This window comes from Chiloscyllium punctatum, chromosome 1 (assembly GCF_047496795.1).
Source record: "Chiloscyllium punctatum isolate Juve2018m chromosome 1, sChiPun1.3, whole genome shotgun sequence".
Taxonomy (NCBI): Eukaryota; Metazoa; Chordata; class Chondrichthyes; order Orectolobiformes; family Hemiscylliidae; genus Chiloscyllium; species Chiloscyllium punctatum.
In genome coordinates, this window is record NC_092739.1 from 21,187,804 (window position 1) to 21,210,778 (window position 22,975).

General features: G+C 38.9%; 1 protein-coding gene and 1 long non-coding RNA gene across 5 annotated transcripts in view; one reads left to right on the forward strand and one right to left on the reverse strand.

Annotated features, from left to right (window-relative positions):
- Positions 1-22,975, reverse strand: part of LOC140480468 (tolloid-like protein 1) — a 339,587-nt gene that overhangs the window by 36,796 nt on the left and 279,816 nt on the right. For all 4 annotated transcript variants that reach the window (XM_072575408.1, XM_072575486.1, XM_072575570.1 and 1 more), the window contains 3 exons: positions 13,724-13,904; positions 6,079-6,204; positions 2,169-2,296 (listed from right to left, as the gene is read on the reverse strand). In XM_072575408.1, the coding sequence (XP_072431509.1) occupies positions 2,169-2,296; positions 6,079-6,204; positions 13,724-13,904 (435 nt within the window). The remainder of the gene's footprint in view (positions 1-2,168; positions 2,297-6,078; positions 6,205-13,723; positions 13,905-22,975) is intronic.
- On the forward strand, positions 515-4,777 carry LOC140480680 (uncharacterized). Its single transcript, XR_011961381.1, has 3 exons — positions 515-1,224; positions 3,757-3,809; positions 4,667-4,777. It is a non-coding gene; the product is annotated as an uncharacterized lncRNA (long non-coding RNA).

Below are 22,975 nucleotides of genomic sequence, written 5' to 3' on the forward strand. Positions count from 1 at the left end.
GGCTGGGTCTCCTGAGCATGCTCTTTTTGCGAGTACCTGGGAGCATAATAGTGGTTAATGTAGCCTTTAGCTCCCCATTTTAAATTTTAAAGGTAGTGAGGTTGTGTGATATTTTATATTCCTGAGCTTTGCTTGATGCAGTTTTTTGTAAAAAAAACAGCATCAGCAAATTCCATCTTTTCAGTCAACTAGACTGACAGCCTCTAAAATACAGCTGGTCAAATGACAGATTCTTTGTAATCTCTCTTAAAAGGATAATGAAAGAGTGCTCCTTCCTGAGCACAACTCCACAACCAATCTGACACTTGATCAATAATTATTTAAATATAAATAATTTTAAAATGGTTATTGATCCAGAATCAAATCAGTTGCAGCAGTTTGTACAGCACGGTCAGAAAGAATCACTGTTTCATTTCTTTTAGAGGAGTGATATATAATTTTAGCCAGATTTATTTTAATAACTGAAAAGTAGTAAAATACAACATGCTGTTATTACCACATTCTGAAACTCCTCCAAGAAAACCCATCCAACCTAATCCCCACTGGAGTCCAGCCAAATGACCCAGGGTTTGCACTCTGTATTAATAGTTGCCCTTGAAAAGGAGTTCTATTACTTGAGGCAAGCAGTTGATCGGAACCAAAGGATGGAATGGCAAAGACCATTGCATTATCTTGACTAGATTCAGAACATACACCAAGCTCTCAAAATAGCTAGACAGCAAGTAATGTCATTAGGCAAAGTTTCACTCATTGCTGTTAATTTTGCCTCTGTTCTAATAATTGGGGAATGGAACTTCTGTTGCACACAGTATGCATTTAACACCAGAATAGGGTTGTTCCCATTTGCCATTTTAAACTGTCGATGTATTAGCAGTCTTGTGACACTATGGAACAACCTTGACGTCTGAACTAGAAGCTCCAGATATAAGACTGACTCCAGGACCTGGTGGCCAACAAACACGAACCCATAATCCAGCCAAACAGGTTGATTATCAATCTGAAAATGTAATGACAGGCAGGAGGGATTCTGTGTCAGTCATGGTTGGGTCAGTTGGCTAGATGGCTGTTGTGAAGCAGATTTGTGTTAAAAGCAGGAAACCTGATTCCCGGTCTATCCGGGATGGATTTAGTAGCTGCCACCTCATGTCACTTGTGCTGGATATTGCAATGCGGTGGATCAGACCTGCTACTGGACAGAAAATTACAAGATGACAATACCATAAGGTAAACCTTCTATGTGGATGCTTTTTCAATCCATTGATATGTGAATTCTTTACAAATATTAATTTAAATATATAACTCCTCTCAAAGTGTGAATAAATATTTTAGTGTTACACACACAGAATCAACAGATTATTGTACTTCAGTATTTTCATTACTTTCGTAGTACTTCATGGTTGAAATGTCAAAATGTTGTTCTCTGCAGCTTTTCATAATGGGGAAGCTATACTTTACTGAGAAGGAGGAATGCTGGTGCATTGGAGAGCTCTCTTAGATATGGAATCTGCCGACTATTTAACTGCATTCCTGCCATTATAAATGTTCAAACTAGAACACGGAGATTAATAACAGATGAGAAAGTTCATTTGGTACCAGGAGGCAACAGTCAAAGGACCATGGACAAAAGATTTCTATGCCATAAGGACGAGGGGAGGTTGGGACAAGGAAGTCCCAAAGGCTCCTTATGAATTCTGGTTATGTGGAGCTGAGGGGCTGGGGACATTCTTGTATGGAATTACATTGGTCTCTTCTGGTAAGTTGACCATTCTTGCAGTGGTTTCCACAGCCAGGGAGAGCCTTTGCAGGGTTCCCCTGCTTGTCAATTCAATATTCCATCACTGTGCTTATGACCCCACTGAGCTGTGACTTTTGAATATTAAGTCGGTACCCACCTGCCTTTTCTGGAAACCTTGTTCATGACATAGTACACCAGCTCAACAATCACAGCAACTGGAGAAGGCACCAGTTTTAACAATTCCAGAGACTAGAGATGGCTTCAGTTTTAACCCACTCTCACTGCAGGAGGGGGCTTTAATTTCCGGTTATTATCTTTTGACATACAATTTAAGTATTTATGGGTAGCCCAGCCATGGAGGAGTAACTGTAATTTGTGGTAACATTACTTAAAAAGTCTAGTTGGTAATTAGCTTTTATAATCAAAAACTTACTATCATTACTCTGTGGCCTGGAGTTGCTGAGATCTCCCACGTACATTCTTTGCGACTAGGATACTTATCTGGCCAGTTGGGACTGTTGATGGTACCAGTGGCACTGTAGATCTTGTGTTCACATTCAGCTGAGATAGAAAATAACATTATAGCTAAGGTCATGCTATATAATTGCGTTACCAGCCTTTATTCAAGCCCATCCCAAAAGAATCAAATATAAATACCGAGGTAGGTATTATGAACATCTATAGAAGGTATTCAGACATCATGAGAGTAAACATTTATTAAGGAGCTCTAGATTGTTGTAAGCTTAATACATTACACTACATTTAATATTTGTCTATGTTCTGTTCCAGCAGTCTGTCTGGCATAAAATAACTTAAAATATACTGAATTTTAAATCCCATAGGTCCATTTGCTTGACAGTATAGTGTTTGGTTCAATTAATGTTAGTGTGCAAGTTCTTAATGTGTTTAGATCCCTGTTAGTTTAATAGAGATGTTAATGCTATCATCAAGACACTGAGGAAAGAAATTTGTTCACTGATGTTGGAAGAATTCAATTTCAAAGCATTAAATTATCCCCAGTTTATTGGTTTGTGTTACAGGCTATCAATGAATTTACTGAGGATACAATACTCAAAAAAGGTACTAATTCCAAATAGACCTAGGTGAACCTACTCAAGAAAAAGTGGTAAATTCAAATAGGCCTCAGTGAACATCAATGTAATCTTATATTGGCGATCTTAGGGTATATTTTATTTCCTTCATGTGTTTGGATTGGGTTTAGTAATAAACCCATGCAGTAAGTAAGTGTGGCGAGAGATCCCTTGAGCCAACTCTGTCTTCTCTAACTTCTGAGTTGGCCTTTCTGGTTACTATTCGAGACAAGCAGCCAGAAGGCTCAGTCTTTATCAATTAAAAAAGGCACTCATCCTATGTGCCCAGAATGCACTTGGTAGCCCCACAGAACCATACGTGAGGGCGGGTTGAAAGCATGTCATGGTGCCCCATTTCACCAGATGCTGCGATACTGCGCTGCCTAATAAACATAGCTATTGAAATATCAGCCATCAGGAATATCCATCCCTAAGCTCAGCTGTACATGGTGGGATATCTAAGCTGGTTATAATGGAGGGAACAATTAGACTCTCCTCTTCTCTTTGTTTGGGAAACATGATTCCCCCACTGTAGGAAAGGAAAATCTACCCTAAAACTGAAACAAAATTTGTTCTGACGAAAAGTCATCAGCCTGAAACATTAACCGTTTCTGTCCATTGGTGCTTGAATGACTTGCTGCGTGTATTCACCATTTTTGTTTCATTTATGAAAAAATTTTCACTTTAAAGGAAGATAATAATGCTACTTTTATGAGGTGACACTCCTGACATGCAGCCTCATCCATTCCATCCTCAATGCCCATTGTATCCCACATTTAAATTGCCATAAATAAAAGCAATGGGCTGAACTGAAGTGTTTACTGCTTAGAGTACTGTGCAGTGTCTGTCTGAATCTCATCTGTAGTCAGATATTGCTATCTAGGTCATCAATTGAGAATAAAAAGCATTGTACATGACTCTTCTTTACAGATTCATGTTTTCAGCTCTGTGTCAAGCAAGAAGCTGGAGCACACTTTGAAAAGGTAACAATTATTTTGAAATTCAATCATGGGATGTGTCCATCATTGGCTGGGCCAGCAATTATTCCAAATTGCCCTTGAAGATGGTGGGAAGCTGCCTTCTTGACCTGGTGCAATCCATTTGATGTAGGGAGCTGCACAATGCTGTTAGGAAGGAAGCACCCTAATGGTGACTTGTCAACAATGATGGAAAAGTGTTGGAGTTCAAATTCAGGATGGTGCATGGCTTGGAGGGGAACTTGCAGGTCTGCCGATGGCATACATCTACTGCACTTATACTTCTAGTAATATTGTTTTGACACACAAGGAACTTCCTTGAATACAGTTAGATAATCTAATGCCTTTAATGGTCAGAACTCAAAATTACAGCTCAGGAGTCTCTTCTAATAAAAACAAATATACGATTAATTACTTTTCCAACATAAAGCATTAAAAGCTAATCCAGGCCATTTTATGGGTACCAGGATTATGCTTAGAACTGGTCCTGTTCATTGAGGTAAAGATATGCAACACACAAATTTGCTGCTGTCATTTCACTTCACGGATTTTAGCATCATGCTAAGCAGACCTTATTACACTGATTAATGATTTTCATGCATTTATGATCCTTGATTCTGATATCTTTTATCTAAACAATTGGAAGCAACCTCTCAGCCTTTGCTTTTCCAGAATAAAAAAAAATTGCATTGTGGCATTGGAAGAAACATAATGTTGCTGCTTAGGTGATGAAACCAAATAAGGCTTATTTTTTTTCAGTTTTGCACTCCCAGCAGGGAGCCCCACCCACAGGGAATGTGTATTGGAAATTCAGCTGTGCACTGCAATTTATTTAACAGCTGTTCTAATCCTTCTTGTTTCAGATGTGACAAAGCTGTGAATTAACCATTACCCAACACATTTCAAAGAACCTTGTCAAGACTTCTTCAATATAAGTTTCAAACTACAGTTTTGTGTTTTCAAATGCTATGTTTAATCATTAAAAACGGTTGGGTGGAATTTCAATTTTGCAATGAAGCTGCTCGATTTCACATTTTATTACATCAAAGTTTTTTATGAGTAGTTGTGATTGAAGTGATGCATTTAAATGGACATGAATAGTAACCACTGAGCCCTCATCAAAATTTTCAAATACACACATTTAAATACATTGAGATGTTCCTTATTACTGCCCTGGTGTATGTTAAGAAAGAAATTTAGCACGTAAATTTAAACCAATATTTTATCATTTTTATATAAGAGGCAAGAAAGAGATTTGTTTCAAAATAGACAATAGACAATAGACAATAGATGCAGGAGTAGGCCATTCTGCCCTTCGAGCCTGCACCGCCATTCAATATGATCATGGCTGATCATTCCTAATTAGTATCCTGTTCCAGCCTTATCTCCATACCCCTTGACTCCACTATCTCCACTATCCACAAAATAACTCATCTTAGGAAGTCAAATTCCACAAAGGTACTGAATAACAGAAAATTCCTAATAAAATTATAAAAATCCTGCTAACTCCACAGGCCCATCAGTGAATCGCAGTTGCTGAAGACATTCTTCTAAGTAATTTCAATCAGAACACAAATTGGCTCCTGAAACAAGCAATTAGTAGCTGCATCACAGTTCTGTTTTGTAAACGGTAAAATTGGGCAAATGAGCATAGGATATTTGTAGAGTCACTTGTCAACATCTTTTAAAGTTGTGAAATTTAACTCTACATATTCAAATGTCAACATCACAATGATGAGGTTGAAGTAGAGAAAACCACTTGGTTGTTCCATCATTATACTGAAACAGCTTCTTGATATATACTCTTTCAAAGAAAGTTGTGTTCAACTGCACTCAGGTTTCTAACACCACACCAACATCAAGCATGATTTAGAGGTGCCGGTGTTGGACTGGGATGTACAAAGTTAAAAATCGCACAAAACTAGGTTATAGCCCGACAGGTTTAATTGGAAGCACACTAGCTTTCGGAGCGTCGCTCCTTTATCAGGCACTCTGAAAGCTAGTGCTTCCAATTAAACCTGTTGGATTATAACCTGGTGTTGTGCAATTTTTAACTTTGAACATCAAGCATTATATTCAACTACATGACAACATTGCTTTTAGTGCTTATTCAGTGATTCTGCAAACAGTTGGTCAGTATCCTCAACGTGATATTCATTATTCGATGATGCAAGGAACTGTCAAGCACATAGAAAAGACTGCCCTAAATATCATTAGTTTCTTTTTGGGTTAAGTACATTTTGTTTTGCCCAAAAAGAATCAAAACAACACATACCTTCTTTGCAGTCATGTTTGTTTTCATGTAGTACAAATCCATTTCGACACTGACACACATAACTGCCGACTGTATTGACGCACTCATGCTGACAGCCACCGTTGTCTTTGGAACACTCATCCTTATCTATGAAGAGGTCAAAGAGAGAGATCATGCAATATATACTTGTGCGATGCTAGCCTTAAGCTTTTAGGTAAGAATGAATGTACGACACTACGTTTGCCCTGAAGAGGGTAAACTAAAGCACAGGGCTTGCTGCCCATAGCACATCTTTTGCTTTAGCTATATCCATTCATTACAAAGCTTGCACTTTCACCTACAATTGTCAATCCATCAAGCATGGAAAGCAGCTTTCGGATATGACAATAGCTCCAAGCTGTTTATAGTTTCCTTAGTAAAGGAAAGCTCAGCTCTGCTTGTTGAAACCAACTATTTTTTTTTTGAAATGCTGGACAATGCACTAGACTCAAATGAATCTGTACATTCCAGAAAGACACAACAAGCCAACAATGCTTAAGAAATAACAAGAAAGAACATTTTGTTCATTTCAAAAAGAACTACCAATCGAGGTAACATTTTAGCAAGTGACTTTGCTTGCTTAACAAATTCCCTTTAAAGTATATATCTGTGTTAGAGGTGAAGCAAAGATTAGCACAGAAGATCTAACCCCTGGAGTCTGTATACAACAGCTACAAAACTCACTGCAGGGGAGAAAAGCCAAAATTGTATTAGCAGCCATTCCAGTGAGTGGCAGTCAATTCTCATCATTCTATGTGAGCTGTCATATCAGGTAAGGGATGGGTCATCCATTCAGTCAAAACTGGCAGACTGTTTCGGACACTTTCAGATCTATGCTGTAATATAAAGTGAGAGGTGCAGCTGACTGCAAACTACTAAAACAAATGACAGCATTTGAGCAAAGAAAAATAAAAGTCTCAGGATCTTAAATTTGCTCAACAATCAAACATATACATATAAAGGAAATAAAATGAGTGCATCAAACTTTATGATCATTAATATATTGACAATTTCATCTTATAACATTAATAATAAATTATTCATAGAGGAATGTATAAAGAAAATTTATGAAAAATTACTCAATTTTTCAAAAACACAAAATGAAATGAGTTTGGCACAAAAAATAGATGAAACAAAATACATTAAATCAGCAACCTTGCTTATTGCTATCTGACAAGTGCAATATGAAAGCAGCTAAACATATTGCACACTGAAGTGGGAACAAAATATGCATACATTCAGTGTAGGAGGATTAAATGGATTATCAGGAGGGGAATAATTACACTCTCTGCTGTTGAAAAGAAATCAGTCTTCCAGTTTTGAATGGATGTGTCAGTCCCGACATACAGTAAGATCCAGCTGAAAACTATGTTAGATGCCAACCAGAGGACATGTGGTCATACCTCTGAGACTCTCAGAGGCCACCAGTCTGTCAATAATACGTACTCGACTGGAAGGGGAAACCTGCATCAAGTTCTTGCAAGATTCAAAAACAAAAATTCTCTCTTTGCATGGTGCTTCATTGTCTGTGAAAGAAAATGTACCAAGATGGCACCACAGATGAATGTATACCGATTGTTCTAAGTTTATTATTTCATCTGAAACCAGGATTCAATAATTCATTTTTCTTTCCTTCTAAAACCTCTGACTAAATGAGCAATAGCAATATTTGTTTTACATCTGTGAATTAAGATTACTTGGGAATATGTTATTAAATGTTAATTTTACAAAGAAGTAGACATTATCATGATTTGACAAATAGAACATTACATCTATACATTATACACATAAATTTCTAACATTTTATTGAACAGCAGAAAAATTACCATAGCCAAGGAATTATTGGTGATGATATTAGGAGACAAACATGTAAAACATATAATATTCTCCAGCTTATTATTTTTGAGCAGACTTTAACCATTTTTTGAAAGTGGGTTAATTACTTGGTAGTACAGCACACAAAAGTGCAAGGATGTCAAGAGCTTATCTAATGGGAAATCACAGATAAAAGAGAGTTTCATTGCTTGAACCACCTAGAAGAGCACAGGAAGAACAGTATGCACCTTAACAATTTAAAGCCTGTACTGACATTCAATAAGATCATGAAGATACGTGATCCAACACTATATATCTGCCTCTGTTTAATATTCTTTAATAGACTGAGTTAGCAAAAAATCTATTCATTTCAGTTTTAAACTTAATAATGGATGTGACATCAGTTGCTATTTGTGGGAGACAATTCCAAACCTCTACCATTCTTTTTTAATCAAATCATTCCCTCAACCTTTAAAATTCCTGAGAGTACAATTCCTGTAATCTTTCCTCATAATTTATCCGTGAATCCAAGAATCATTTGGTATATCTGTGCTGTACTTCCATCAAGGCAGAAATATTCCTCAATATATCTTTTAATACTTAGTATAACATACTTCATAGGATATGATGTTCTAAATTTTAATTTTGACCGGCATTTGTAAAGATATAATGAGAATCTTTTGTTGGTCTAAGTGCGTTGAGGGATTCTATACAACAACTGGTTTTAGTTAGTGAGTGTCTTCCATTTGAACTGCAGCTTGTTTTCTTTTTAAAAAATCAATTTGAAAAGTCATCTGCTTTGTTTGACAAAAAAAGTTTTGAAACATATTGCAGCACTGTTTTTTCTTGCAATAGCAGTCTTTAACAACTTTAAATCAGAAAATGTTCTCTTGGTGATTCTAGCGGATTAATGCTAAACACACTGGTATCAATTTCCTCCCCCTGCCATGATATAGAGATGCTAGAGACTGGGGTGTACAAAGTTAAAAATCACACAACACCAGCTTATAGTCCAACAGGTTTAATTGGAAGCACTAGCTTTTGGAACGCTGCTCCTTCATCTGACACAACCACCTGATGAAGGAGCAGCGCTCCAAAAGCTAGTGCTTCCAAATAAACCTGTTGGACTATAACCTGGTGTTGTGTGATTTTTAACTCTCCCTAACATTCCACCACCAGCAGACACTCTGATCAGAAGGGAATGCTGGTCAGTTTTCGCTCCGCTAGCCCATTAGACAGTAAATCCATTTGTATAGTTCCTATCAGCACCTCACTGTAATCAGGTGACCAGTACATGACCCAAGCCATCAGAGCCTCATGAATGAGGTACTTGGCCGTGATACCTCACAGAAAATTGAGACAGCTCCATTATGTAGTTAAATTTCCAACGAACGAACCAACTATCCTGAAACTTGATATTGGCATCATGCAATGGATCTGCCCCCGTGATGCACCACCCAATAATTTGAGCTATCTTAGTGAACTCCTCAGTGTCCTTCAGAATGGCACAGAGCAGTTCACCATGGGCTGCTGCTACTCACACACTTTACATCTTGTTCGCCACTCGAATATTCCTTAGTGTAACATTTTACCCTCTGGTGGTGGAAATCCCCACTGGATAGCCCTCTACATAAGGGTCCACCCTTTCTCCATGAGGGATCTGGAGTGGAGTGTTCCATGCAGCAGTCCCCAGTAATCACTGGTTAAGTAAGTAGCTCTGGTGGTAGGCCACATGTAGCTTCGGAGGCCTGGATGAAACAGTATTCCATATTTATGTTGAACGTTTTCATTTGCAGTCCCTCTTCAGTATTTTTTTTTTGACGGGGCTTCTCCTCAATATTTGGTTGCACTCCAGCCTTATGATCCTGTTCCACAGGCACCTTATGCAAGGAGGTCAGAGGGTCTCTTCATGGGTCTGTTCCTGGCCTGACCAAAGTGGCCATAATCAGGTTCCAGGAATCAGGCTGTGGAGGGGTGCATTGTACCTAACTGTCTGCCCCTCTTCTGCAATTACAACCATGCTCTCAGAGAGGGAGCATGCAGGTTCTCAACAGCACAATAAAGGCCTTTAGAGACCAATGGGTACGATATGGGCTGGGGTGCATCATCACCACATTTAATGTTACTTTGAATTAATAAGTTTGTTAATCATTAATTTGCATTTTCATTACAGTGCCCTATCAGGGGCTGCTTAACCATTCATGTTAATTTATGTTTAAAAGAACAGAACTTGTGATCTTCCCACATTATACAGCCCAGTGAGTGTTGCATCTGTTAAGTCTATTGAGGGCAAGCTTGTTTTCATTATCAGTCTCAATTCAGTGCACCTTTCATTATGTTTTTTTCTACGCCATATGTGATAACTTGTGACAACACGAAACACCATTATACCACCTCATTTGTAGTAAAGTAAACTTGTGTTGTGTTCAATAATTGATTGCAGACCATCGACTTCACCTATTCACACATGCTGACTGGAGAAGTGAAAGCACTTCCAATAGGTTCACCACAAAACTGACCTGGAAAGTGATTAAGTGTTTGTTGGATGCCTAGGACAGTGGCTTAATTAGAGTTTACATTTAGCTATTGACACGTGAGGTGATGGGCAAATTGCAACACGGCCGGTGAGGGCTGTGTTGTGCAATTTAATAAATTGGACTATTTGAAAGGAATTTGTGCTATTAGCATAAAAGGAGAAAATCCACGTGGTTGGCCATGAGCCAAATGTCTATCATAAGCAGAGTAAAAAGGGAATTAACATATTAAAGTGATAATCTAGGGCTTTGTCGATTGTTTTCTCTCCTCAAGTCACTTAATGTCTGAATTCTGATAAAATGATGTCAAACACTAATATATTTAAGTTTTCTAATGATATAAAGTTAAGTAGGAACACAAGCTGTGAGATGGACAGAAAGGAGCTACAAAGAGAGTTTTGGCAGGTGAAGCAAGTGGCAAACAAGATACAAATAATAAGGGTAAGCTTATTAACTTTGGCTGTTAAACTTAAAAAGCAGAATAATTTCTAAAAAAGTTTGAAACTTGTACAAGTTGATGTTCAGAGGGCTTTAGATGTATTTGTACAAGGGATACAAAATCACCATAAAGGTAAATCATGTTATTCCAAAAGCAAATGACAAGTTGGCTTTTCTTGCAAAAGGATAAGGAATCTTGCTACAATTGTACATAGCTTTGATGAAACAACACGTGGAATACTGAGTATAGTCTAGGTCTCCATCTTTAAGGAAAGATATGCTTATATTGGGAGGCAGTATAGTGAAAATTAGATTATGAAATGACAGTTGTCTTTATGATGAGAAGCTGGGTAACTCTTTAGTGTTGAGAGCAGCAAGATGCAACTTCATGGAGCTGCACAAGATTCTGAAGCAGCTGACAGGGTAGATACTGAGATGCTGCTTTCCCTATTGGGTAATCTCGAACATGGGGCACAATCTCAGGACATGGGAATTAGCTCATTAGAGACTGCAATGAGGAGAAATATCTTCACTCAAATGGATGTTAGTCATTAAAATTCTCCACCAGAGGGTTTTGTATGTGCCACTGTTGAATCATCAGCTGTCACTTGACCTGGATGATGTCTGGGTTGTGAGTTTTTGAACTAGATCTTTGCATCAGTGAACAGACTGATGGAATACACAGATATGCACTGGGGATAAGATGTACCACAAGACACTGGGATCTGGACTGATGAATTTGCATTTTAGTCTTTCTTTCGTTGTTATTGCCCTGCCTCACAGTGAATCCTTTTGTACTTGAAGCATGATGCCACTTCACGGACAAATTGTCACGATTGGAAACAAGCTGCTCCTAGTCAATAATATAAATGTTCCTGCTCTTTAAAGAGAGCTTCAGAGTGCCTTTGAAGCATTTCATTCATCCTCCTTCAAACGCTGACCATCTGAGAGTTGAGAGAACAGGACTGGAGAGAGCAGATGCTTTTTAGCCATCTGACAATATCCAGACCAATGTAATTGGTTCAACAGCTGTTTTGTTTGAATGCTTGTGAAGCTGGTTTCAAGAAGGGCACTAGCATTTTGTTTGATAGTTCTCCCATTGAATCTGGGGGGGCGGGGGGGGGGGGGGGGAAAGAGTGTGCAAAGGCATTACTGGTGGAATTTCTCTAGCTCTCTTATGTGTTGCTGACACGCAATCAAGGTCTTACTGCAGTACAGAGGAGTGATGGTAACAACTGCTCTGTACACTAGATGTCAGATTTTCATCAGAACAGACAGCACTACTGAAAAAGCCAGACACCAAGAATCCCAAACCTGGTATTCCTTATTTCTGCAGGAAAAAGTTTAGGGGCTGAACATAATTCGCAAATGCGTGGTACCTGAAGGCAATTGGCCTTTTAGACGATCAGATACCTCCAAATGGAGTTCCTGGATTGTGGAATCTAGAATATAGAGGTTAGACTGGGTAACTGCAGTTCTGTTCTCAGTGCATTGTTTTTGAATAGCAAAGATACCCTTTTAGTGAGATAAGGTGCCCCCTGCTTTGGATCTGATCCTTGGATACATTTGGTGATAATGGAGATTTTTATTAGGAGGCATGGAGAAGTCAGGGATTCAAAACTAGTTTGGCTCGAGGAACTGGATTTTGACTGAGAATGACCAGCCAGATCAAAAAGAGTCAGCAAAGTAGTAAATTAAAGTAGTTTTGCTGTTGAAACAAAACTGTAGAATCTGTATTGTTAAGAATGCAAATCCAAATTTGAGGTGAGCAGATCGAGTGTGCAATACATTAATAAAAGATGGAAGCAAAGACCATGCAAGAAATCACAAATAAAAGTCAGAGAGCTACAAGCAGAACAAACTTAAAATCCAGAATAGCCTCAAAGATTCTCCATGTCCACCATAACAGCTTTGTTGAAAATCTGGCAGAATAGCAGCTCCAAGGAAATATTTGTTTAAAGAGAAGCCGGGGTGGGGGGGGGGGAAGAACTGAAAGCAGATTCAAGATATTTACAAAATGAAAATGAGTTAGATTTTGATAAAAGCTAATTTATTAAGAAATAAAGCTCAAAAGAGATTGTTTATGAATTTGTATTCCTGCAATAGGAATTCATTAATGGCACCTCCCCACCTCCCACCATCCTCTTGATTTCTCCATAATGTTTCACAGCAGGTTTTTTTGTAAGCATACCTCATAGACCCCAGAAATACAACTGAGTCTTAATGGGACACAAACCAGAAATAATACATTGTAGTAATTCATACATTTGAAATACCCAATTTAAGTATATCACAACAGAAGCAAAAAGAGCACTTGAAATAACAAGGTTTCATTGTGCAATGTATTATTGATGTCAGAGAGGGAGAGAAACCTGTTCCCATGTTTCTGCCAACATTGCTTAAAAAAAGCGTACAATGACAGAAAAAGACCTTCCTTTGTTGGTTGTTTCTTCCAGATCTTCACGGTGCAGCAAAGTGCTGAGTTACTATTTTGTCTGCTTAAAACACAAATCAATGTTTTGGAACTTCTCTATAATCTATTTGAAAATATTTTCATCTAAAGCTATGGTAATGAGGCTACAAGTTAGTGCATTATTCTTCTATGAACATCAACATACAATTAATTGGGATGGTGGAATTCCTCTCATCACTCTTCTCAATTTATGACTTTATACGCTCAAACACAATTAGAGTGCCATAAACCACTGTAACCAAATTTCAGGTTTGAGATTATGAGTTAATCATTAGCCTGGCAGCTTGCATTATCACTTGAACATCTTGATTGCAAATGTGCGACTCAACAGTATTTTGCCGAAGCACTCACTATCTAATTAACATACCTGAAAAGAAATGGGCCTTGAATCCTTTCTTGGAAACAGTGTTGTCAGATTTGAATTCAACTCTCATATTATTGTATTGAGATGTTATAACTTCAGGCACTTCAGTACCACAAAACTTCCCGTGAAGCTTGGAATCAGATGCAAGGCCACTGCGGATCTCAACAAAATCATATTTGCATATCTGGTAAAAGCCAAACAGAGAACTTCAATTACATGAGTCATACATGTGAATATCTCCCAAGTCTGCTTTGCATCATTGCTGCTTTAAATTCGTTCAGCATTGCTTTGGCATGTTGATCAAGTGTGGAAAACTAAAGAATACATTTTCGAGATCTTTTGATGTGATTTATCTCGTGCAATTGGTAACTCACGAGCAAGGAGGTAGCAGCCACAAGTGGAACATGAATCTTTTCTCATAGAAATTTTTAACATGTTGTACTTCATCAAAAAATTGCATTTAATATTAATCAATCAAGGAACAAGATTACGTTTATCAGATGAAACAGACAAAAAATTGACTTAAATGGATGATGCTAATTACATACATCAGAGAGATAGGCCATCTGGCTTGAGCAGTCCATGTCCATTTGGACACTGTGATCTGTCAGAAGCATTTCACCTCAGTATCATGACTGTAGCACAGGTTCAAGTGTCTGCTTTGTTGGCTGTCTGACTCTTTACATATGCCTCTGTGGTCAGGAAGAGAGGCTAGTAAGGGTTGGGGCTAATATCATGTCGTACAGCAACTTGCTGTCCCTCCGAAAGGAATGTTGCACTGTATATTATGGCTGCAAGTAAAGACGTGGAAAATTGAACACTATGGCAAGGTGTGTGTTCCGGTCCAAAGGATGTGATTTGGTGAAAGTGCAAAGTCATGGTTCTCCTAGTTCATGACTTTACAGAAGGCAGGGAGTTTCTCAAGATAATCTACAGAAGACAGTGACAGAAGATAGTCATGGAGGTCAATTCCTGTCACCTGGATACAAGGATCTACCAACAATGCCACAATAAATTCTAATGATCTCAAGTGGGATGACACCTTCGTATAATGTTTCCTTCCCACCACACCACAAACCTCTCAAAATGTTCAATCAACACACTCCCATTAATCTTGCAGCTACAGCAGTTCAAGATGGCAATTCATCACCACCTTCTCAAGGGCAATTTGGGATGGACAACCCATGATAAAATATTTTAAAAACATTCTGCCTTTCAGGACTCATGGCAAAAATCCAGATATTCCATCTAACTGTCACATGTTAACCAGTCACACAACCCTCAGAACAACTTCCACAATTTCTACATACCTCTTGTTATTCAACTATAGCTGCCACAGCACCACATGCTCACTGAAAATTTGTCCACTTTCTTGGAGGTCAGGATGACACAATACAAACAGAGAAGAGCTGGTAGAAATTCAAGAAAACCTGCATCTCCTGAATCCTCTGGAGGAAACAGATTTCCACATCATGGGATTGACGCCAAGGCAGACAGTATTAGAGAGATTAAATTTCCATTCGGTGTCTTTTTCTGATTTTATTCCAGTGCAACAGAGGGCAGTTTAGACTTTATTTTGTTTGTCGGGTGGAAACTGAATACTTGTACCATATATGCTTTATGCTAACCTCAACTACCATACTTAGATTCAAAGAAACCAATAAACTGCAGATACTGGAAATCAAAAACAAAATTTGAAATTGCAGGAAAAAAAACTAAAAAAAAATCTGGCAGCATCTGTGGAGGGAATGCAGAGCCAACGTTTTGGGTCCAGGAACCATTCATCAGCATGGTTCATCAGTTCTGAAGAAGGCTCCGAAATGTTGACTCTGCTTTCTCTCCACAGATGCTATCAGACCTAGTAAGATTTTTCAGGCTTTTATGATTTTGTACCACATTTAGATATTACTTCTTTGTATCTCTGGGCTGTGAGTATCTACACAAACATCATTAGACACTACCAGTCTTCCTAAATAATTATTTTCTGACTTTAAGATTCTGTAGCTCATCCTCATATCTCTCTCTCTCTCTCTTTTCAACATTGCGACACTCAATGTCCATTTATACATTACGAGATATTGAATACAGCTCTCTAGTGAGACATGTTTCTTTGTAATTTTTCTTTTCTCTACTGATTTTTTTTTAAAACACCCTGCTATCAGAGTTATATCATTGGTTATATCATCTTTTGCACCCAGATTTTTCTCTTTCTTGATTTAATCACAGCAACTTTATTATCAAATCATAGAATCACTACAGTGTGGAAGCAGGCCATTCAGCCCACTGAGTCCACACCAACCCTCCAAGAAGCATCCCACTCAGACCCAACCTCGATCCTATCTGTGTAACGCTGGTAATCCACCTAGCCCGCTGAACACTGTGGCAAATATAGCATGGTAAATCCACCTAATATGTACATTTTTGGATTGTGGGAGAAAGCTGGAGCACCCGGAGTAAACCCATGAAGGGGGCGAATGTGCAAACTCCACACAGACAGTTGCGCGGGGGTGGAATTGAATCTAGGTCCCTAATGCTGTGAGGCAGCAGTGCTAACCGCTGAGCCACCATGCCACCCAACATCTTTGTTATCACCACCCTCCACCCAACTGCTCCCACACTCCAAAGCTCTCAGGCCTGGAATTCTAATTAGACATCCTTATCCAGGTCACCTGATGTGCACATGAGGGTGATAGTTCTCAACCATTCCTGAAAAGTTTGTACAATTCTGCCAGTTTTCAATGCAGAATGGACATCTCTTTTGGATAATCATTTTGGCCTCACTTCTTGGCTCAAGTAAGATCAACTTTACTTCTAATGATACATGATCTCATTTGATCTGTTCTCTCTTGACTGTTACTCTGATTTTCTGTCTTTTCTGACATAGCTTCAGTGTGCTTTTGACATGTATCTAAAATTATACTACTTTTGGTGATGGAGTTTCTCCAATTCATAGCCTTTCATGACCGCAAGAAGGTGATATTTGGCTTGAGAATATATTTTAATAGCAATACAGATACTTCCAGTTCCTCATTTTGATGGTGTTACTGTAAAGCTAAGTAATGCTAATTGCTGACATGGAGAGACTACTTCCTAGTATGCTAGTGTAATGTGATTCTGTAGTGCTAAAACTGCTCCTTCCAGAGTATGCATTTTTGATCATGTTATGAGTCACCTACAACTTCAAATGGTTGCGGCAATAATACCTCCACTGTAGTTGCCAAACTTAATCAAATACTCTGCCCCAGTGACCTGGGCGACGATCTGGAGTTGTTCCTTCTTTTGACTGTGGTATTCTAATTAAGTATGTTTGCTCTTTAAACTTTTCCTGATCTGTTGATTTGACTTCAAATTGATTCTACCCCATGCCACCCACCCTAGAACTTTTCTGCCTTGCTGCCTTAATGTTCAAAGTGTTCTGAGTTGTTCTCTGGTCTTTTGTATGTAAAGTCTTTTCAGCTTCTGTCCTGGCTTTTGAAGTGTTTCCACTCATTGCTGCACCTCTTGAACTGAGATGCGACTTCAGATTCTGACCCAAGAATGTCTCCCTTACTGCCACCATATTTTATTCTGTGCTTTATGCAACCCTAACAATTAATATAGTTACACACATCTCCTTGGTATCTCTGAATTGTGGGTGTTTATGCACATACTGGCTTTACTAGGCTACCCCTCTTCTATATCCTAATTCCTTGTTACACTAGAGTAAGGCTATCTTACTCTCTTCAGCAGTGTAACACACTTCCTTTACATCTATAAATTACAGTTACCAAATACAGCTCTCCACTGTAGGATTTAAGATCTCTCTTTTTACAGGTTGCTTCTCAGTGGTCTGGTCTCTCCTCCTCACTTCTCTTCTGATTCAAAGCAACGTCATCCATTACAGTTTCAAGATTTGCACATCCTACAATAAATACTCACTACAAACATATGATAAAGGAAACATTTTCAACTTATATATACAGATATATTGTATTTCATAGGATCTTATATAATTTAAAATTATCTGAAACAAATAGCCTTGATTCTACCTTTTTTTGCACACCAAAAGTGGACCGCTCTGACACAAATTAAAATTGACTGGCAGCAATATTACAAAACTGAATTCTTACATCTGCTTTTATATTAATTTGATTATTTATCTGATGTGCTACAAATGTTACCTGACTTTGTAAGCAATTTGCTTGTTTGCATACTTTTTGTGATCAATATATTTTTCTTTACAAATATTGTATCATACAAAATAACATTTGATTTTTGTGATGCTCAGTCAAACAAAGTCGTAATTTTCTGTAAGTAAATGTTCTTTCAGTTTAATTTTAATATCTATTATAAATTGTTCCATCTATTAAAGAAAACCAGCCCATTCTGAAGTGTAATGTGCTTTCATACACACTGGTAAAACTCTTGAAAAGTTTAGAAAGTAGATTTTAAGGTTCAATCAAGGGAGGAAAGATTATAACCACAAAACTTGACTCCTCAGTACCCGGTTTCCAAGAGTGCTGTTCTGATGTACAGGCACACATACTCTGATGCCACGATAACGACGGTTTTTACATACATGCAGAGGGAATCTAACAAGATCCACAAGGATCGGTGCTGGGTCCATGACTTTTCACCATTTCTATAAATGATTTGGATGTGAGCATAAGTTTGCAGATGACACCAAAATTGGAGGTGTAGTGGACAGCAAAGAAGGTTACTGGAGATTACAACAGGATCTTGATCAGATGGGCCAATGGGCTGAGAGGTTGCAGATGGAGTTTAATTTAGATAAATGCAAGGTGTTGCATTTTGGGAAAGCAAATCTTAGCGGGACTTATACGTGTAATGGTAAAGTCCTGGGGAGTGTTGCTGAACAAAGAGACCTTGGAGTGCAGGTTCATAGTTCCTTGAAAGTAGAATTGCAGGTAGATAGGATAGTGAAGGCGGTGTTTGGTATGCTTTCCTTTATTAGTCAGAGTATTGAGTACGGGAGTTGGGAGATCATGTTGCGGCTGTACAGGACATTGGTTAGGCCACTTTTGGAATATTGGGTGCAATTCTGGAAAGATGTTGTGAAACTTGAAAGGGTTCAGAAAAGATTTACAATGATGTTGCCAGGATTGGAGGATTTGAGCGATAGGGAGAGGTTGAATAGGCTGGGGCTGATTTCCCTGGAGCGTCAGAGGCCGAGGGAAAACCTTATAAAGGATTATTAAATGATGAGGAGCATGGATAGGATAAATAGACAAAGTCTTTTCCCTGGGGTGGGGGAGTCCAGAACTAGAGGACATAAGTTCAGGGTGAGAGGTGAAAGATATAAAAGAGACCTAAGGGGCAACTTTTTCACGCAGAGGGTGGTACGTGTATGGAATGTGCTGCCAGAGGAAGTGGTGGAGGCTGGTACAATTGCAACATTTAAAATGCATCTGGATGAGTATATGAATAGGAAGGGTTTGGAGGGATATGGGCCAGGTGCTGCAGGTGGGACTAGATTGGGTTGGGATATCTGGTCGGCATGGACGAGTTGGATCAAAGGGTCTGTTTCAATGCTGTACATCTCTATGACTCTAAGAGTGTGAACATTGTATCGATCATGATACAAACAGTGTGCAAAGTGGGTTTGATGTTAATGCTACCATGCCTCAACTTATACCCTCTCTTAACCTTATACAGCTCAACACAAATTCAACAAAAAGAAGAATCTTATCAGTATGATTTAAAGAGATCCTTAAATAATTAGAGGTTAGTTGTTGATTAGTTTTGATGAGCTGCTGTTTTGGTCATAGATCAGTCCGGTACTTCCTAGTTGTTTAAAGTTCTTGTTTGTGTTTCACCGAGCTACTGCCATTAGCCTGAGGCAGCTCATTAGAACCTACTGAAGGTTAGAAAGCAAGTGGGTGAGGTTCCTGCCCACAATCCGGAGGTCTCCATCAGAGCGGTCTGATACTGTAAGCAGCATTAATTACTTTAAGACAATATTTTTGACCCTATCTCAGGAGGAGGTCCCACCTCAAAGCTGTCTGACTGTTGGATGTCTGGCAGCTTTGATGTTGCAGCAGCACCAGCTCAGAGGGGTGACAAATACTAGGACTACAGGCACCCCCACCCACACCATGAAGCCCAATTAAGTTGAGGGTTGGGGGCCCTCAGCGAGGAGGGTCTGATACAACTAGGAAAGCAACTGTCATGGAATGACTTGCAGTGACAATGCATCTCTCCTTTCAGAGGCACATGTGTAATTTTCCTGGTCTCTGAAAATATTGTGCCTGTTGGTCAGATTTACAGTCACACGTTCCTCATGCTGGCAACACCATAAATATTTCAATAAGCAAGCAACACGTGGTTGAAAGCAACCCAAACATCACAATACCCATGCGTGCTTTTGATTGCCCTAAAAATGAAAGCTATCAGCCATGTGCTGATGCTGGTAAGAGTAAGGTTTGCTGCTTAACCAAAGTATGGCACCATAGCAGTACTTGCTATTTTGCAAAATTAAATATTTTTAGACAAGAGGTGCAATGATTAATGGGCATCATGTGTTTCAATAAGAAAATTTGGTTAAAGAGAAAGGAAACAGACCTATCTAATCTAAGATTTGAAATAAACACATACAGGAATGCAATCCATCCTTTCTTTTGGTCAGATATCAATCATTGCACCATCCCTGCATGATCTCAATTCTTGCATAATTCCAGATATAAAATAACAGGGAGATGAATGATAAAGTGGTAAATAAATAACACAGGCATCTCTTTAAAATCTTTGTGGCATGATAAAGTAAAAACAGATGTGGATAACAAGGTGACATTAATAGCTGTCAAGTGGCTTGAAAAATGATGATCATTTCCTTGGTATAACATACCATACAAATTTAAGTGCCTTGCATATGTATATAATTATTCCCTTTGTCTGATGTGTTCTGACTCTGCCAGTTATTTTCTGATTTGGAGATGCCGGTGTTGGACTGGGGTGTACAAAGTTAAAAATCACACAACACCAGGTTATAGTCTAACAGGTTTAATTGGAAGCACACTAGCTTTCAGAGCGTCGCTCCTTCATCAGGTGATAGTGGAAGGCTCAATCCTAACACAAAATTTATAGCAAAAATTTACAGTGTGATGTAACTGAAATTATACATTGAAGAATTGATTGTCTGCTAAGCCTTTCATCTGTTAGAATACCGTGATAGTTTCACTTCTTTCATGGGTAAATCACAAAACCGTTTTTTTAAAAAAGTTGCATACTCGGGTTAGCTGTTAACAATGGTGATAGCTAGACAATATGTTGAAGGTGTTAGCCCCCTGTGTTCTCTGTCTATGACCTGATGTTTAGATTGATTCTAATCTAAAAAGTGAGATAACCGAGTTTTACATAAATTCATGCAGTTTTTGAGCTCATAGTTCTACATGAATGCATGCAGTTATTTTCTGTACAGATTTTATGTTACAATTGTTAAACCTGCATTTCAATTTTCTCTTTCCCCAGTGAGCAAACTTTTTTGTCATTCACCTTTCTAACTGGTTATTTTTTGATATTTTACTATTCCTGCTATTTAACAATTATACTGCATGAAATAGTTTCTCTCCTATCATCTTTGAGCAAAAAACAGTTTAACATGTTAACCAGTGACAATTCCCCATCGCTCCACTACAATTTCATAAAATTAACAAAAATAGTTTATATGACAATAATACAACCATAAACTTGGTTCCAATGCTTCTTTTCCCACTTTCAGAAATGACACATGCATCTCAATCAATGAACTACAATCAACAATCCCTGTTGATGCAACTGTTTCATGTCCTTAAGTCTTTCTTTATCTGGCTCACTTCTTATCACTAGTTTCCCCAACAAACAGCATAAATGCAGGGTGAATTATTTGCAGCAGTGAACAAAAGAAGACAATCATAAAAAAGGAGAATTAGAAGTGAAAGAATCAAGCAAAGAAAAAAAAAAGTGGCACGTACAGAACTTTGAAAGTGCAGACACAGGAAAGAAAACAACCATAGACAGGATGGTCTGCACCTGAACCTGAGGGGCACCAGTATCCTTGGGGGGGGGGTTTGCTAGTGCTCTTGGGGGGGGTTTAAACTAACTCTGCAGGGGCATGGGAACCCAGACTGTAACTTTAGGGTGCAGGACCTGGAGTGTAGGGAGGGTAGGAATATGGTATCAATCTTAAAGGATCGTGCCTGTAAACAGAAGAGTGGCTTGAAGTGTGTATACTTTAATGCCAGAAGTATACGAAATAAGGTAGGTGAACTCGCAGCGTGGGTTGGTACCTGGGACTTCGATGTTGTGGCTATTACGGAGACATGGCTAGATCAGGGACAGGATTGGCTGTTGCAGGTTCCAGGGTTTAAATGTTTTAGTAGGGTCAGAGGTGGGGGTAAAAGAGGGGGGGGTGTGGCTTTGCTTGTCAAAGATAGTATTACAGCGGTGGAAAGGAAGATGGATGAAGATTTGCCATCTGAGGTAGTTTGGGTTGAGGTTAGGAATAGGAGAGGTGAGGTCACCCTGTTAGGAGTCTTTTACAGGCCTCCTAATAGTCCTAGAATCGTTGAAGAAAGGATTGCGAAGATGATTCAGGAGAAGAGTGACAGTAATAGGGTGATTGTTATGGGAGACTTTAACTTTCCTGATATTGATTGGGAAAGCTATAGCTCAAGTTCGTTAGATGGGTCAGTGTTTGTGCAATGTGTGCAGGAGAGTTTCCTGACACAATATGTAGATAAGCCAACAAGAGGTGAGGCCATACTGGATTTGGTTCTGGGTAACGAACCAGGCCAGGTATTAGAACTAGAGGTAGGTGAGCACTTTGGGGACAGTGACCACAATTCGGTGATTTTTACTCTAGTGATGGAGAGGGATAAGTGTGTACTACAGGGCAAGAGTTATAGCTGGGGGCAGGGAAATTATGATGCGTTGAGGCATGACTTAGGATGTGTGGATTGGAAAAGTAGATTCCAAGGCAAGAGCGTAATTGATATGTGGAACTTGTTCAAGGAGCAACTATTGAGTGTCCTTGATAAGTACGTACCTATCAGGCAGGGAGGAAAGGGTCGTGTGAAGGAGCCGTGGTTTAATAAGGAGTTGGAATCCCTTGTTAAATGGAAGAGGGCGGCCTTTGTAAAGATGAGGCGTGAAGGTTCAATAGGGGCGATTGAGAGTTATAAGGTAGCCCGGAAGGACCTGAAGAGAGAGCTAAGAGCAGCAAGGAGGGGACATGAAAGGTCCTTAGTTGGTAGGATTAGGGAAAACCCTAAGGCTTTC